The 14,909-nt window shown below is 40.7% G+C and overlaps 1 protein-coding gene across 4 annotated transcripts in view; it reads left to right on the top strand.

The window, feature by feature from the left end:
- MSRA (methionine sulfoxide reductase A) overlaps window positions 1-12,712 on the top strand; it is a 277,959-nt gene extending 265,247 nt beyond the window's left edge. For all 4 annotated transcript variants that reach the window (XM_061461158.1, XM_061461157.1, XM_061461160.1 and 1 more), the window contains one exon: window positions 11,921-12,712. In XM_061461158.1, the coding sequence (XP_061317142.1) occupies window positions 11,921-12,085 (165 nt within the window). In that variant the 3' untranslated portion in view covers window positions 12,086-12,712. The remainder of the gene's footprint in view (window positions 1-11,920) is intronic.
- Window positions 12,713-14,909: the final 2,197 nt, after the last annotated feature.

Genomic DNA, 14,909 nt, shown 5'->3' with positions numbered 1-14,909 from the left:
AGATAGCAAATAGCTAATTCAGGTTTTCAAAAGCATGTGTACTAGTATCATTACTCAGAAGCTTAACCAACCTGAAAGCAAATGCTAAATGATCCGGATCTTAGCCTTATTAAGCTCTCATGTTTTCTACCACTTAAAAGCCTATCAAAAACCTAAAGATCTGGGTAAATGAGATTTTCTGGAAGGCAAGCTTTAAAGTTTACCTCCTTCTCTTTTCAAACAGGAAGGCAATGCCTCTATTTACATGCCGTTTCTGGAACTCAAATGGAGCGAATACATCACTGCTGCAGTGTTTCATGGAACATCCTTTGTTTATTCACACTGTGCCACTTTTAAACTTCAGATGTAAACAACAAAGGCTTCTTTGTATTTCACACTATCTCATACTCACTACCTTCTGAAGTCCAAAGCCAAAACACTGTGGAATTTTGCCCTCCTCACACTTTCTTCTGCTTGTCGGATGCGTTCTTGCAGCCTTTTCTATTTATAGTAGCTGGAAAACCACTTATCCTCTGATTAAAACATGCTCTGTTTATTTCCTCTTGACTTCTCAGTCCTTGGTATTGCTAGAATTGTATTCTCTAGTAACCATTTCAAAAATAATTTTAGTAGTAATTATGCATTTGTCATCCTGAAAGTTCCAAATTGCTTGAAGTGGTCAACCTGTCCGTGATCTGTTACACATATAAAAAATCCAGAAAATATTCCACCAAACTCAGTTGGTCAGACAGAAAAGTTAGAAAGACCCCAGCTAGAAATGCAGCAGCTGTCTGACGGCACACGCTTTAGCACAGAGAAGTACGGATTCCATTTCAAACCAAAGTGGGTGTTTTAGTAGGAATTTTCACAGAACTTTAGCTGCACTGATCCTAGAGATCTGCTGCTGGCAAGTCCCTCCTGCCTTTCTCACCATGAAGAAGGACCTCAGTTTATGTTTCATTTGACATGCAATGGGCCAGGCTGTGAATGGTGTCCGCATCAATCTCATGCTGGATCTTTACCTTCTCTATTTATTGATGCCTGGGGGAGGTAGCCAAGGCTCTTTGCTTCTCTTATACCATTCTGTGCTTATCTTGTGCGAAAGACAAGGACAGACTACCCAGAACGCTGTGCTGTGTCACATACATTCCTTGCTATATCTGTAGTATAAATGAAATCGTACTTTTAAACAAAACCAGAGTAATATGATGTTCATTTTTTCATTTTCAAAGGACATCCTTTAGCACCCCATCTGCTTAAGCTGCACTTGAGCACAAGACGTTTCTTATGAGCTCATCCATTGAATACTGTGTTCAGTTTTGGGACCTTCACTACAACACAAGACACTGAGGTGCCTGAGCATGTCCAGAGAATGGCAGTAAAGCTGATGAAGCCAGGTTCGATGGGACTTTGAGCAACCTGGTCTAGTGGAAGGTGTCCCTGTCTGTCTGTGACAGGGGGGTGGAACCGGATGAGCTTTAAGGTCCCTTCCAACCAATACCATTCTATGATTCTCTGGTGATATGATTCTATGAAGGTCTGGACCACAAGTATCCAGAGGAGAGACTGAGGGAACTGGGGTTGTTTAGCCTGGGAAAAATGAGATTCAGGGGAGACCTTGTCACTCTCTACAAGTACCTGAAAGGAGGTTGTAGCGGGGTGATGGCCAGTCTCTTCTCCAAGTAACAAGCAATAGAACATAAAGAAATGGCCTCGAGTTGACCCACGGGAGGTTTAGATTGGATATTATGAAAAATTTCTTCCCCAAAAGGTGTGTCCAGCACTGGAACTGGAAACCCATGGGAGTGGTGAAGTCATCGTCTCTGGAGGTATCTAAAAGAGGTGTAGATGTGGCATTTAAGGACATGGTTTAGTGGTGGACATGGAAATGCTTGATTAATGGTTGGACTTGATCATTAAAGTCTTTTCCAACATAAATGATTCTATGACTGGGTATTTAAGGTATAGCATAACCAATAATTCTGCTGTAAATTGTTAGGAGTGTTAGGTCCCTGTTTCATCCCTCTGAGATATTTTCTTATATAAGAAAACAGCAATATAGACTGAAAAGATTTCAAAGGTGACAGCATTTTTTGTTTAGTAGGTGTCTAGAGGTTAAGTGTTCAAGGTGAGTAATTCTCCACTCCAGTGTGCACTCTTGTAGCTGCATGAAAGTTTGGTTAACAAACAGTATTGACAAAATCCCTTTGGCCTCAGTATGTCCAGAGTTTCCCTTGAGGTCTCAGACTACCTAGGGGCTCTGAGGCACATTATATCATGACTTTCTTAATATTTGTGCTAATGGTAGCAAGTAGAGCCTGCCACTTCGGTCAGACTCCTTGTTGTGCCAAGTGGCTCATGTATGGCCGTTGTAAAAATCAGCGAATGCCCTGCAAAGCAGGAATAAAAAAGGAAGAGTAGCATTAGTGCCATTTTAAAGAATAAGAAATAAAAGCAGAAAGAGAGATTGGGAATACTTGTTTTGTTGAAAGTCACCAGAACCGTCAGAGACCAGCTGGGTGATAGTACTGCTGCTCTAGGAAGTAGGCTCAGAGCTTTCACCACAAACAACTCTATCTTCTGAAGATGGTGGACAGCACAGTGCAAATCATCTCCCAGCTTTTTGGGAATGAGATGGTTTAGGATCTACCCAGTAATGGCCATGAGAGGCTGAAAAGAAGGACAGAGCTTGTTGGGACAAGATAAGTGTCAGAGATGACAGGTTGCCCAACAATTTCCATTATAAGTATCTTCATTCAGATATTCCAGTATACCAATTTTTTATGATTTCAGAAGTAAATATTCGTGCTTGGTCTCTATCTGAAAGTCTTTTCCTGAAATCACAACAGAAATAATTTATGGATTTTTTTCAGGATGAGTATAGGAAAACATAAATTGTTTATTCCTCTTAAAAATGCACATATTTTCCTGAGAAACTGTCATGCTTATATATTGTGGAAGTGATATAAATCCAGTGTGGACTACAGTAAGAAAAATAAAATTATGTCAGCGTAACAGTAGAGCTGAACTGAGCCCTCTTCGTTAAATATGTGAAATTGACATTCTTACTTCTACATTGCATCTCCCTGAACGAAAAATAATTGGAGTGACTTCCAAGTATTGCAAAAGATATGTACACAAGGGAGTACCTTGCATCGCACAAGCTAGTCTGCATTTTGCTACAAAGCATTGTTCAGAGGTAACAGAGCTAATGGATGTGGTAGAGTCTTGTCAACACAGTATTTATATGTGGAGTGTTTTCTTCTGCTCATAGGCAGCATGATTTGCCTCATCTTACCATTTCACTGCTTATGGACCCAAGTTAGCACCTCAGAGTCGTTCAGGACTGCATCATGTGGAGAAACACACGGTGAGGCACTGAAACAGGTTGCCCAAGGAAGCTGTGAATGCCCCATCCCTGGCAGTGTTCAAGGCCAGGTTGGACAGAGCCTGGGGTGACATGGTCAGTGGAAGGTGTCCCTGCCCGTGATAGGGGGTTGGAACTGGATGATCTTCAGGTCCTTTAAAACCCAAATTATTCTATGATACCAGTTCTGGTCTGCAACAACTTGGAAGATTCTGCACTAAGCTTCATTGCTCCATATGTGGGTTGTTATCAGTGGCCCCATCTCAATTTGGACCTGGCCATTTTTCATTTCAGGAATATGAGAGTAATGGATGAGCGCTTAGTGAAGAACAGACTGCTGTCTCAAACCACGGATAGATTTTAGCTTTAGATCACTGAAAGTCAGAACAGGGCATATCTTTTCTTAGCCATCATAAATTATCCATGCAGGATGTACAGTAAAAGGCTGTTTGGCTGCCTTAAAGTTGGCTACACAAACAGAATTTCCATCTCTTTCAATGGCCCCTTCAACACCTAATTAGTTCCCAGATGCTAGTTGAGCAAGATGTCTTTTATCTTTGCTAATGTTATCTTCCTATACCTCCTAAATGCTCCCTGGTGCCATTCTTCACTTTCCTCTCTCTTCCCTCAAGAGAAGGCAGGATGGGTGTTCAGGAAGCTCTACTCTGAAGGTCAAGCTTGTAAAGACTGTGGGTCAAGTTGATCCTGTTATACCAGTCAGTATCAGGGGCAAAAGCTTTGAATCCAGAATTAGATTGATATGATGGAAAGCAGGATACAACTTCCTTTCTATGCATGTTCATACGATCAGTATCTAAAAGGAAAAAATAGAATTGCAGATTTTATTTTGCTGTCAGTTCTATTAAATACACCTTAGGACAAATTCAATGTTCATCTTTTCCCATTGCTAGAAGGTACAAAGAGGTCTGTCTGTATAAATCTGTCATTTCAACTGGCATAGCTGATTGTTGTGGGCAACAAGGAAGTACACTCAGATGTAAAATAGTAGGAAATATCAGACTAACTGCACTCCTGATCCTTCCTGGGCCCTCTGAGCATAACCACTTGGGGCCTCAGATATGTTAATAGCTAGGCTATTGGCCAACTGTAATTTACCTTGGCAGGTCTGATTTATATCCAAGCCCAGTAATTCTTTCCCCTCTGGCAGGAAGGAGTGACCAAACAGCCTCTTTCAAGCTAAGTATTTAAGAGAAAAGCATTTCAGAATAAACAGATCTTCAAACCAATGGAACAAACTATGTGTATACATTCAGCTTTCCCTTAAGGCTCATGAAGCTGTGTCTCTAGTTAGGTTCAGTTTACTCGATTCATGTGATGTGCTCTGTTGCATGTGTGGGTTTTGTCAATAGGCAGAAGCTCTGAGAAAGTTATGCAGTTTTATACATGAGAATAAAAATTCTTCAGCTTAGATTTTGCACCACCATCTTTTAAGTTTCTGTTGTACTTCCTTCTTATCTGCATTTTCTCTGTGCCACACTGGAAGAATGCACTTTCATGAACAATTCCAGCAGGCCCGTGTAACACCATTTCTCCTCTTTGATTAGGTTATGTGTAGTCCCTGCAGGATATTTGTGTCTTCAGATTTATAATGTAGTCACATAGCAGCTTGTTTTCTACCACAGCAAAGACCAAAGAAAGCTCTAAAGTCCGTGGGTTTCACCATTTCTGCTCTTAGATCCATATGCCCACACTATGAAGGACGCAGAATTTATACCAACATAATTCCATCATTCCCAGTTTCAATTTCACCCAATTTGCGGAAGGCATGTTGCAAAGTGAGTTCTGAAACTTGATAGCTTCCTTGCAAGGATATTAATAATACTTAGAAATTATATAGCACTCCAAAATTGTGTGCAGGCATTAGCTAATTATGTAGTACTCCAAAGCCCAGGGCAAAACATTAGCTAATCAATTCTTGCAATACCTATCAAATATATCAATATCATTGAATCCCCTGTGCAGTGAGGTAATTGGAAACAGAACAACGTGGAGTTCTGTCCCAGGCCATGCTGCTGCCCAGTGCAGTAGCTGGGGTTGGACTTAAATGACTTGCCAGCCACTGCTCCCACTTTTTCCTTGTCAGGATCCTTCTTCTTGTCATAAACACACAATTTCCAAAAGAGGTCACCTACATGAATGCGAATGGAGATTTTACCAACACACATGATTTCAGCCCATTCCAGGGCTTTGTACAGGTCACTGTCCTCAAGCAGTTTGGAAAAGCCAGAATCAGTAAGTGACATAGAGAAGTGTTCAGAGAAGACTAGATGCCACACACAAATGGGATTTTAATATTTGCTAAAATAACAGTTGAGTGTTTCCCAGTGAGGTGCTCCAGCCATCTGAAGGCAGCACAAAGGAGGCAATTTAAAATAATATATCATTGAGTTTTGATACTGCAGAGCAGGTGGTCTTGCAGGAAAGGAGAGGCATATCTATATGACACTTTGCAAATGAAGGAGAAAATGGAACATTCTTAATTGCACGTTATTAAGGCCTCATGCTATTCATTGTGTTAGTTCCTCTGGACCAAAGTTAGGTACTCTGGACCAAGTGAGCATGGATTGATGAATTTCTGCTCCCAAGCCTGCCAGCAACTGCTCTACCAACTTGGCAAAGTCAGTTAATGTGTTTTCCAGTTAAAAATATCACAGTAATCATGCATCTAGGATGTACACATAATCCCATCCTACAGAGGATCAAGCCTGCGGTATTTTCAATATCAGTGATTTTAGGGGGGGCATTTGAAATGCAGTATCTTCATGTAGCTTGCTAAGACATGAGACAAACTGGAAATTGCAGCAGCCAGAGTACAGGCTGTAAACTTGCTTTTGAAATGTGTATTTGAGCAATACAGATGATGCTATTTTTATTAAAAGCCACAAAATGCTTGGAGCAAATTAATACTCTGCTACTTTACTAATGACTCTGCTCCGAAAATTAAATTGTTGTATTTACCAAAAACCAATTTTAAAGCCTTTTTTTTTTTGGTCAGATTTTGAAGTGAGTTTGACCCCTTCTCTAAACTTGCATGAATCATGTATTTTTAGCACAACATATCAAAGCGTTAGTGGCTTCCAGCCTGCTTCTACAAATATTTGGGGGCACAAGGGAATCATGCTTTTCTGTCACTGTTCATTCCGAATTCTTAGGGCACTTTACAAATATTAGCTAATTCCATCTGAATATAAACAAGGAGCCAAACACCTTGAATATGTTTTTGCCATGCTGTAATGTTGAATGATGAAATATTTTGACATACTTTGGTTCAATATAATCAGATGGCTACAAAAAGCTGAAGCAGCAATTACTGTCAGTTCAGAGGGCAGTAGCAAATCAAAGTGCAGAAGTATCACGTGCTAGAATTGCTTGGGAGTAAGTGAATAGCAGCCTTCTGAGGTTACACTGGTTTGGTTTATTCCTTGGCAGCCTACCATATAATCTCCCCTGCTGAGTACAGCATTTCGTATCACCTAGCATAACTGAAGTGAATTGGTGCTGGTGGAACAAACCGATTTCAGTAACACACAAAACTCTGCTGTGTTCCAGCAACCCAGTACATAGCCTTTAAGTTAGAAAGTGAAAACATCTATGGGATGATACCATCTCTAAATGGCTAGACCATCGCTTAAAATCTTTCTAGCTGCATCTACATGCTATGGGACCCCCTCACTACAGCAGAGATGGAGCTAGTAGCACTAGCTACTTAATGGCCCAGTATCTGTAGTGAAAGTGCTCTAAACAGAATCTTGGTGCACATCTCCAGTCTTGGTGCCACCAGAAGGAAAACTACTTCTTGCCAGTATGTGCTGTGCAAGTCCAAATATAGATGCAAATCTGCATCTAAAATAATTGCTCCAGGTCACTAATTAACTAATATCTTTTCCTTAGGATAGCTGAGCATTTTAAGAATCAGTTCTGGAGACAAAGCATCTGCAAAGCTCGAGCTGACCATGAAGGACTTGACACAATTAATACCAGAGCAGAAAGCTATGTAATTCCTGAAGTCTGTGTCCTCAGCTGAGGAATTTGGGGGGTTCCCCATGGCAGGTAATAGTTGCAATTTTAAGGACCTGCCTCAAGTTCAAGCTATAGCAAAAGAAGTTCAAAGCAAATCACTGAAATTAACAGTGGCAGGTCAGTGCAATCAGGTTGTGGTCAGCTTTAGGTATGAATAGAAATAAAATTGGCAATTGCTTGCACACGAGCATCACGGATAAGCTGTCATTTAAATTGGAATTTAAAAGTGGGTTGCTTCTGTGCTTAAGATATCTTCAAGATGATCCAGCAGAATTATAGGCAAGTTAGGTCTGATGTTTTATGCTGCAGATTGCTTGAGTTATCAGAAGTTAGCAGACACACATAGAATACATGTTTCAGAGAAGAGCTGATGTGAGCAGAGAAAATTCATGTCTTGCACACATAATATAGTCTTTTGAAGAGACTGGGTTCATAAAAGCAAGCCGGGCACTAGAATAAGAGGAAAGTTTCTCTTCTGAATGAATACCTGGTTATAGATAGGAAATAAAAGACACAAATAACTGGGCAGTTTTTGCAGTGAAGGGAGATTACCAGTTACTGCCTTCAGAACCTGTACAGTTCAATATGCTCATAAAAGAGCTGGAAAAGGGAGACAGACATCAGTGACATGCCCAAATCTGCTGATGGTGTAGAGATATTCCAGGTAAGCAAAAGTAGACATGGATACATAAAGTTGCAGAAGAATCCGACAGTATCAAACGTCTGGGCAATAAGATAGCTGCTGAAATTCCATGTCGATAAAAGTCAAGTGCAGACACAATGATAGGGTTTAAATTAGCCCGCGAAAGAGGTTCTGGCGTCATTGCAGATGGTTCTTTGAAAACGTCTGCTCAGTGCTCAGCAGAGGTCAGAAAGGCAAGTGGAATGCTAAGAATTGCTGGGAAAGAGATAGAGAATAAAAAAGAAAATGTAAGTACACCACTGAATAAATCTGTGGAGATCTTGAATAGAGTGCAATTCCAGTCACCCCATCTCAATGCAGCAGTAAAATAGAAGTAGAAGAGATGCAGGAAAGGGTGAAAGGGCTGACCTGAGTTGTGAAGCAGGGAGTCTAAGCCTGTGAAGCTGGCTGAAGAAATGAATGAGCAGGATTAAAACAGAGGTGTAAAATCAAGATCACTATGGAAAGAGTGAATAAGGCATTGTTTTTTGCAGTGAAGGATGTAATGACATGGTCAGGCAAGAAGTTTAAAGCAAACAACAGGAAAAAACTTTCACAGGCTATAACAAATTAGGAAACTCACCAAACACAATATATTTTACATGCTAAAAGCAGAGGGTTTTTAAAATAGTAGCAGTACTGAGGTTCTCAGTGCTGGCTTCAACATCTTCCTGCTCTAGCACCTATCCAAACAGACCAAGCTGGTCATGTCTCCTCTGCCCTCTACACCTGAGTGAGATTTGGCTTCTGGTTTGGTTTGGCCTCTCACCAGTAGAACCTTCCAGGTGTTTTGGACTGGATCATGATCAGCTAAAGATCATTGTGATCTTCTAGTATGATCTCTCCTATGACAAAAGCCACACAAGTCCCTTGAATGAATTAATGAATTAATTCTCTGAAAGGCAGTGGAATATTGGGGGAAAAAGATCAAAAAGTGCCTAAAAAATATCCTCACTGAGTAAAAGGTCCCAAGGGTTAATTACACTGTCTTTTATTTGGTTCTTCCTATTTCTGTATGCAAAAGCTGCGGTAGCACTTTTGGCTGCAGCATGAAAATGGGAGGTCACATTGGATGGCTCAGGAATTTTAAGCCGGACTAAAAAGGACTAAATGCTAGAACAGGAGTATCATCAAATTATATCTGCCTTGGCAGCAGGAAATCAATCAAGAATGGGCTGATTTACACCTGCCGGCACCAGCACATCATGAATTTCATCATCTTTCCTAGTGATGTTTTTATCTTTGCATCGACACAGTCAGTGCGAGAAAAATATTTTCCCATTTAAAATCAAAACAGTCAAGGTAGTGTTTGGCAGAGTGTTGGAGCCTGGGGTTCCTGCTGCTTCTGACAACAGTGCTGGTATCTTTTGCTAATGACCAAAGTGCAATATAATGAGTTGTCTTGGGCTTCTGCTTTATTCAGCGTGCAGTGTTTTAATAGGCTGTTAGTATTTCTGAGAGGGATAAATGATGTTTATGCCCTCTTGTGGTATGTTATTGAACAGAATGGATTTTCTAACTGACAAAATTAGGCCAGTGATGGAAAGTCCCAGGTAAAAACCTGTAACGAATACTGTTTTGCACAGTAGAAAAATATCTATCCCTCTAGCATGACACAGTTAAGGCAGGGGGAAGCCAATTTTACATACATTTACAGCCGCAAGTACATGAGTAATGCCCACGATGACAGAGTTTGTGCCATCTCTCTGGAGTGAAGATAATTTTAAAAGTGCTTTTCTTTGCTAGGAAGTTTAGAAAGTGAAATGCTGCTTTCTAAAAGCAGTTGTGTTGATACTTTGTGTTAGTTCCTGCCAATGAGATGTGGTATATACACACACAGATATTCACATTTTTTATCTTCTTTGCTCACACATCTGATTCCCTTGGTAAATAATCTGATTCCCTTGGGAAAAAGCCTGTCCCAAAGATGAAAAACACTGTTTGTGTTTTTCATGTAACTGTGTTTTATGTGTAGTTTTAGAGGGGGAAATAAGACCAGATTCCTGTGAAACTTGTCTTGTTATGCTGTTGTGTTCATATACAATGAATTAACTAGTCAACATCTTCCTAACCTGAGCTGAGAATTTAGGGGCTCCCCAGACAGGTCAGTCATGGATTTTGTGCCAATCTTATTGTTTCATTCCTGACTGAAAACTGAATACAGCAAAATGTAACCTTCAGGCAGTGAAACTACTAGAATAAATCAGACTAATGCTCTATAAAATCCAGCAACTGGTGTCAGGCTCTGGTCAGTACTTAGATGTGCTGAGGCAGGGTCTAAAAAACTCTGTTGTAGGAGATCTGAAGGCCTTTTGGTCCCAAATAATCGCCTATTATTTAAGTGTTAGCTAATGCTGTGAGGAAGCATTGCTTCCATTACATGTCATCTTTCTCTCTGGCCAGCCCCCAAGTCTATAGAAGACTGCTGTAAAGATGAAGGGAACGATTTCTTTTCCACATTGACATCCATTCATCATGGATGTGGTTTCCACATCATCACGGATGTGGAAACCACAACAGTGGGCTTAAATGACAGCAGTGGACTTAATTGGGCTGGGCTTTAGGAGAAACTCTCTACAGGATTGTAAATATTGGAATGGGCTCCTCAAGGAAACTGAACGATCTCCATCTCCAAAGAACTTTCAGAAGCAGTTAAATAAAAGTTTGCTGAAAATAAGGTGGATATTAGTTGTTGTACCATGGTGAAAGAAGTTGAACTTGATGTCTTAAAATAGATCTACTAGCTCTGTTTTTGTGAGTCTGTGTGATGATTTCCTTTTACTTGATTTTTTTATTAGTGTGATGACAGAACATATATTTATCGGGTAATCTTAAATGCTGATGCTTTGTTCTTAGCGTTGGTCTTGCTGTCAAGTCTGATTGATAGCAAGGCAATTCTGTCTACATCCAGTACTTTAGAAGTATGCTTTTCAACAGTAGTCTGACATCAGTTACAGTGTTTATTAGGTTATTGTGGACTTCAGTGAGCACAAGTTATGTCCCCGCTGAGATGAGAATTCACTTCAAAATGTTGGTGCTTACCAGTTTCCTTAGAAAAGGACAATTCAATAGGTAAAACGTCATGGCAAGTCATGTTAAAATGAAATTCCCTCCATCAGAAACCTTTCAGGAGTTTCAAATTCAGTTAGGGGATATCAGAAAGAAATTAGAGTCTAAAATCCCCACCTAATCTTTTCAAAGTGGTTATTGCTTCTGGTCCACATATTGGCAAATCTTCCAGGAATAAGCCATTATTTGCCTTAAAAATACCTTTCTGGTCATGATGGAACTGTTCTTTTTGAAGAATGGATTTGTAGAAACTCCATGAAGAACAACCCAGATGCTCTTATTTCTTTATGACATCAGTGAGGCCAAAATTTCACCCAGAGAGTCTTCTTGGCATAAGGATATTTGGGGTGGACAGCATATTTCAAAGCTAAGGCACCTGCCTGGTGAAGTTCTGAGACGCTGCAAGGCCACTGGCCAGGGTTGATAGAAGCGTGCTCTGCTGCCTTTCACATTTGTTTTTCACTTTTGTTGATGGCACCACATCCCTGCCTGGCGTGATTCATGAAGAGGAGAGAACAAATGTGTGGCCATGGCAAATTAACAAATGAGCCATTAAAGCAGGAGGGTGCTCTACCTCTTCTCACCAATGCCTGCTTTGGTGCCCACAATGTCTCCTAGCAAAACAACATGAGAACAAGGATAAAGGGTTTTCAGAGATGCACTGCAAATGTGGTCCAAGTGCTGAGAAATCTCTGTGGCTCCTGCTGAGAGAAAACCTAACATCATTCATCAGCAGAGTAGAGAGCAAACCACTAATGGCTTTCCATCATATTTCTTGACAGGTATTGACAGGGGGCGGTTTTGGTCCCATCACAACAGAAATCCGGGAGGCTCCAGAGTTTTATTACGCTGAAGATTACCATCAGCAGTACCTCAGTAAGAACCCTGGCGGATACTGCGGCCTCGGGGGAACAGGGCTTTCCTGCCCTATTGGGATCAAGAAATAGCTTGTGCTTACTCCACTGCCTCTGCTTTGCTTTAGGGAATCTGAAAAAACACCGGCAACCCTGATAGATATAGCATGCCTGCATCATTAGTGCATAAAGATTTGGGAACTTGTTGGGGCGGCTTTCCATAATTTGAGCAGTTTCCCATTCACCAACATCATTAAATGCCAAAGCAGAGGCAGAAATTGCACCTGTTGGCAAATGCAGCTTCTTGCTCCATGCAGCTCATGGGTTTTCCTTGCAATGTTGTAATCTGGAGAGAAATTACTAAAAGTTTGGCTCAAAATGCTGTTAAAAAGATGAACTGGGATGTTATGGCACCTACTAAATGCTTTGCATAGCTAAGGCCTTCGGGTATGTTTATTTGCTTGGGTTAATAAATTTGCTTATGTTATGAGAGCTTTGACATGGAGACGTGGCTGGGCTCGTCTTAACTATCACAAACCTGTAATCTGATGTCTTTGAGAATGGTGAATTTGTAAGATCAGTGATTCTCTCACAATTAAATTTTCACAACATGTAATACCACCTATACTGCCTATTTTCTGAAATAATTTTAGTAAGAAAAAGTAAAAATTGTAATGTTCTTCCAAAAAGTGTATAAACACAAAAATAAACCTTTTTTTTTTCATTTCCTGCACTACAATAAATTACAAAAAAGAGAACAGAAAAATGTTGTCTGTGGTGTGTTCCATGGCTCTAAGTACATATCAGGGTAGATCTAAATGAAAGTATCAAATATAAAAGGCTGCAGCCTGCTAATCAAACACCAGGGCTTTTAAATCTGTATTATCATGCATGACAGTTCAGAGGAGTAGCATTGGTACTGGCCACACTGTAACATAATTATTCCTGTGATTAATTATTTGTACTTCAATAGCTTGTGGAGCCCCCACCAAGACCAGAGCTCATTACAGCAATTGCTGTGCAAACATAATGTCGGGCAGTCTCTGCTCCAGTGAGTGGATAGTCAAAATAGAAGGACAGACAGAAAGAGGAAAATAATCATCTTATTCATGGGGCTCCCAGAGTGGAGACTAAAAGCTACAGCCAATGGATGTAGAGAATACAGGAGTTAATCTGTATTGTTATGGGATCCAGTGGGTTATATGTATCCCATGGCAGAGAGTGGAATCTAGATGATCTTTAAAGTCCCTTTCAGCCCAAACCGTTCTATGTTTCTATGGTATATATGTTATGGAGTATCCTAGGACAAATAGCTTCAGTAGGAAGGATGCGGATGGGTTTGTCCTACCCATCCCAACATGCTGCTTGCAATACTTAGAGCAGTGAGAGGTGTGGGCTTGAGCTTCCCATATGTTTCCTGTTTTGGAGACTGTCTTCATCACTAAGTACATGTGTGTCCTCTTGCAGATGTGCTTTTTTCAGGGAAAGCTTGTAAAAGCCTGCCTTGGTATGTCAATTCTGGGCAGCAGAGCACATAAAGCCATTTCTGAGGGCTAGAGGTGGGACCCAGAGACAAAAATCCTTTTTTATTTTTCAGTTAGCTCTCCTTGGCACTCTGCTCCTTGGCATCTTGGTTTGATGTTTCCTGCTCAACAGCTCAGGTTTTAGTCTCAGAAAGGCCCAAAATATCTCCCTGAACATCTCCTGCAATGATGCAGCAGACCAGCTGTTGTTCCAAGCTTGGAGCAATTGAAAACATGCATCAGACAGTCTCCAGGCATGTAAATTCACTGCTGAAGTCCTGCCTGTTCTATCCAAAGACAAGCAGTAAGTGCCAGAGAAATTAGCTCCCCATCCTCCCTTGCTCCTCAGCTGATGCTGAGCTCATTCCAGTCTCAAAAGCCAGAGAAAACCTGTCCCTTTAGTAGATCTATACCTAGAGCAAGCTTGAGAGGAGCTACCACTGGCACAGTTGCCATGTTAGACTCTTTCCGGAGATGCCCCAAAATGGGCTTTCATCACACTCAGAATTTCCAGTTGCTGTGGTAACTGATTGCCTGTTCTTAACGTATTGTGACACTAAGGTGTTCTAGGACTCACTGTCAAGGAAACCAGCACTTCCATCTCATTTCCTAGGCATGAAGTGACATGAAAGCAAAGAAGAGAGGAAAGTAAAGTCTTCCTTAGACCCTGTGCATTTTTAACCTCTGCATAATTCAGACTTCAGGGGGGTAACTCATGATTTGTTCCAATGTACAGGCAAAACATTTCATATTCTGAATCATTTGTGTGATCATAAAATGTTTCTTGGTTCCCTTCTGTCCTTTCCCCTCCCTCCCATCCTACTCCACACTATAGTTACTGTTTTGAAACAGCTGGGATGTCTTTGGAGAAAACACCATTCTGTCCTTAATATAGCCAGGCTTAAGTCTTAACCTAGCTGAGGGTTTGGGTTTTTTCATTTGTCTTCATGGAAATAGTGTGTTGGTTTAGAAATCCACATGGATGGGCCCATTGTTGCTGAAATTTGCCACATCAGAATATTATGCCACCACAGAATTAATCATGGAGTTGCTGTAGGGTAGAGTTTTGGCCTTGATCCCTTGGAATTGCTGCTGAGGGTACAGTAATCCTATCAGTGATACTATCAGTAAAGTTGAAATGCTAATGATGCAGCCTCATGGATTATTTTTTTTTAAGCTGGATTTGGTCTTGTAAACCATCCTTGCCCACAGGGAAGAAGGGAGTAGCTGCTGCAACATCTTTTGACTTGTGACTGTTTGAAATTTACCCTACCACAGATCTGTATCTTTCTTCTGAGAACATAGACATGGTCTAAATGAAAAAGAGAAAATTAATTCAGATTTTCATAGGCTTCAGCACTTCTCAGAGTAGAAGATGAAAGCTGATGCAGGAC

This window comes from Pezoporus flaviventris, unplaced genomic scaffold, assembly GCF_033815535.1.
Source record: "Pezoporus flaviventris isolate CSIRO_AGI_PZ_B2104156 unplaced genomic scaffold, CSIRO_AGI_Pfla_v1 ptg000031l, whole genome shotgun sequence".
NCBI classification, from domain to species: domain Eukaryota; kingdom Metazoa; phylum Chordata; class Aves; order Psittaciformes; family Psittacidae; genus Pezoporus; species Pezoporus flaviventris.
The sequence above is the reverse complement of the archived record's forward strand: the minus strand, read 5'-3'. Positions and strand labels throughout refer to the sequence as shown.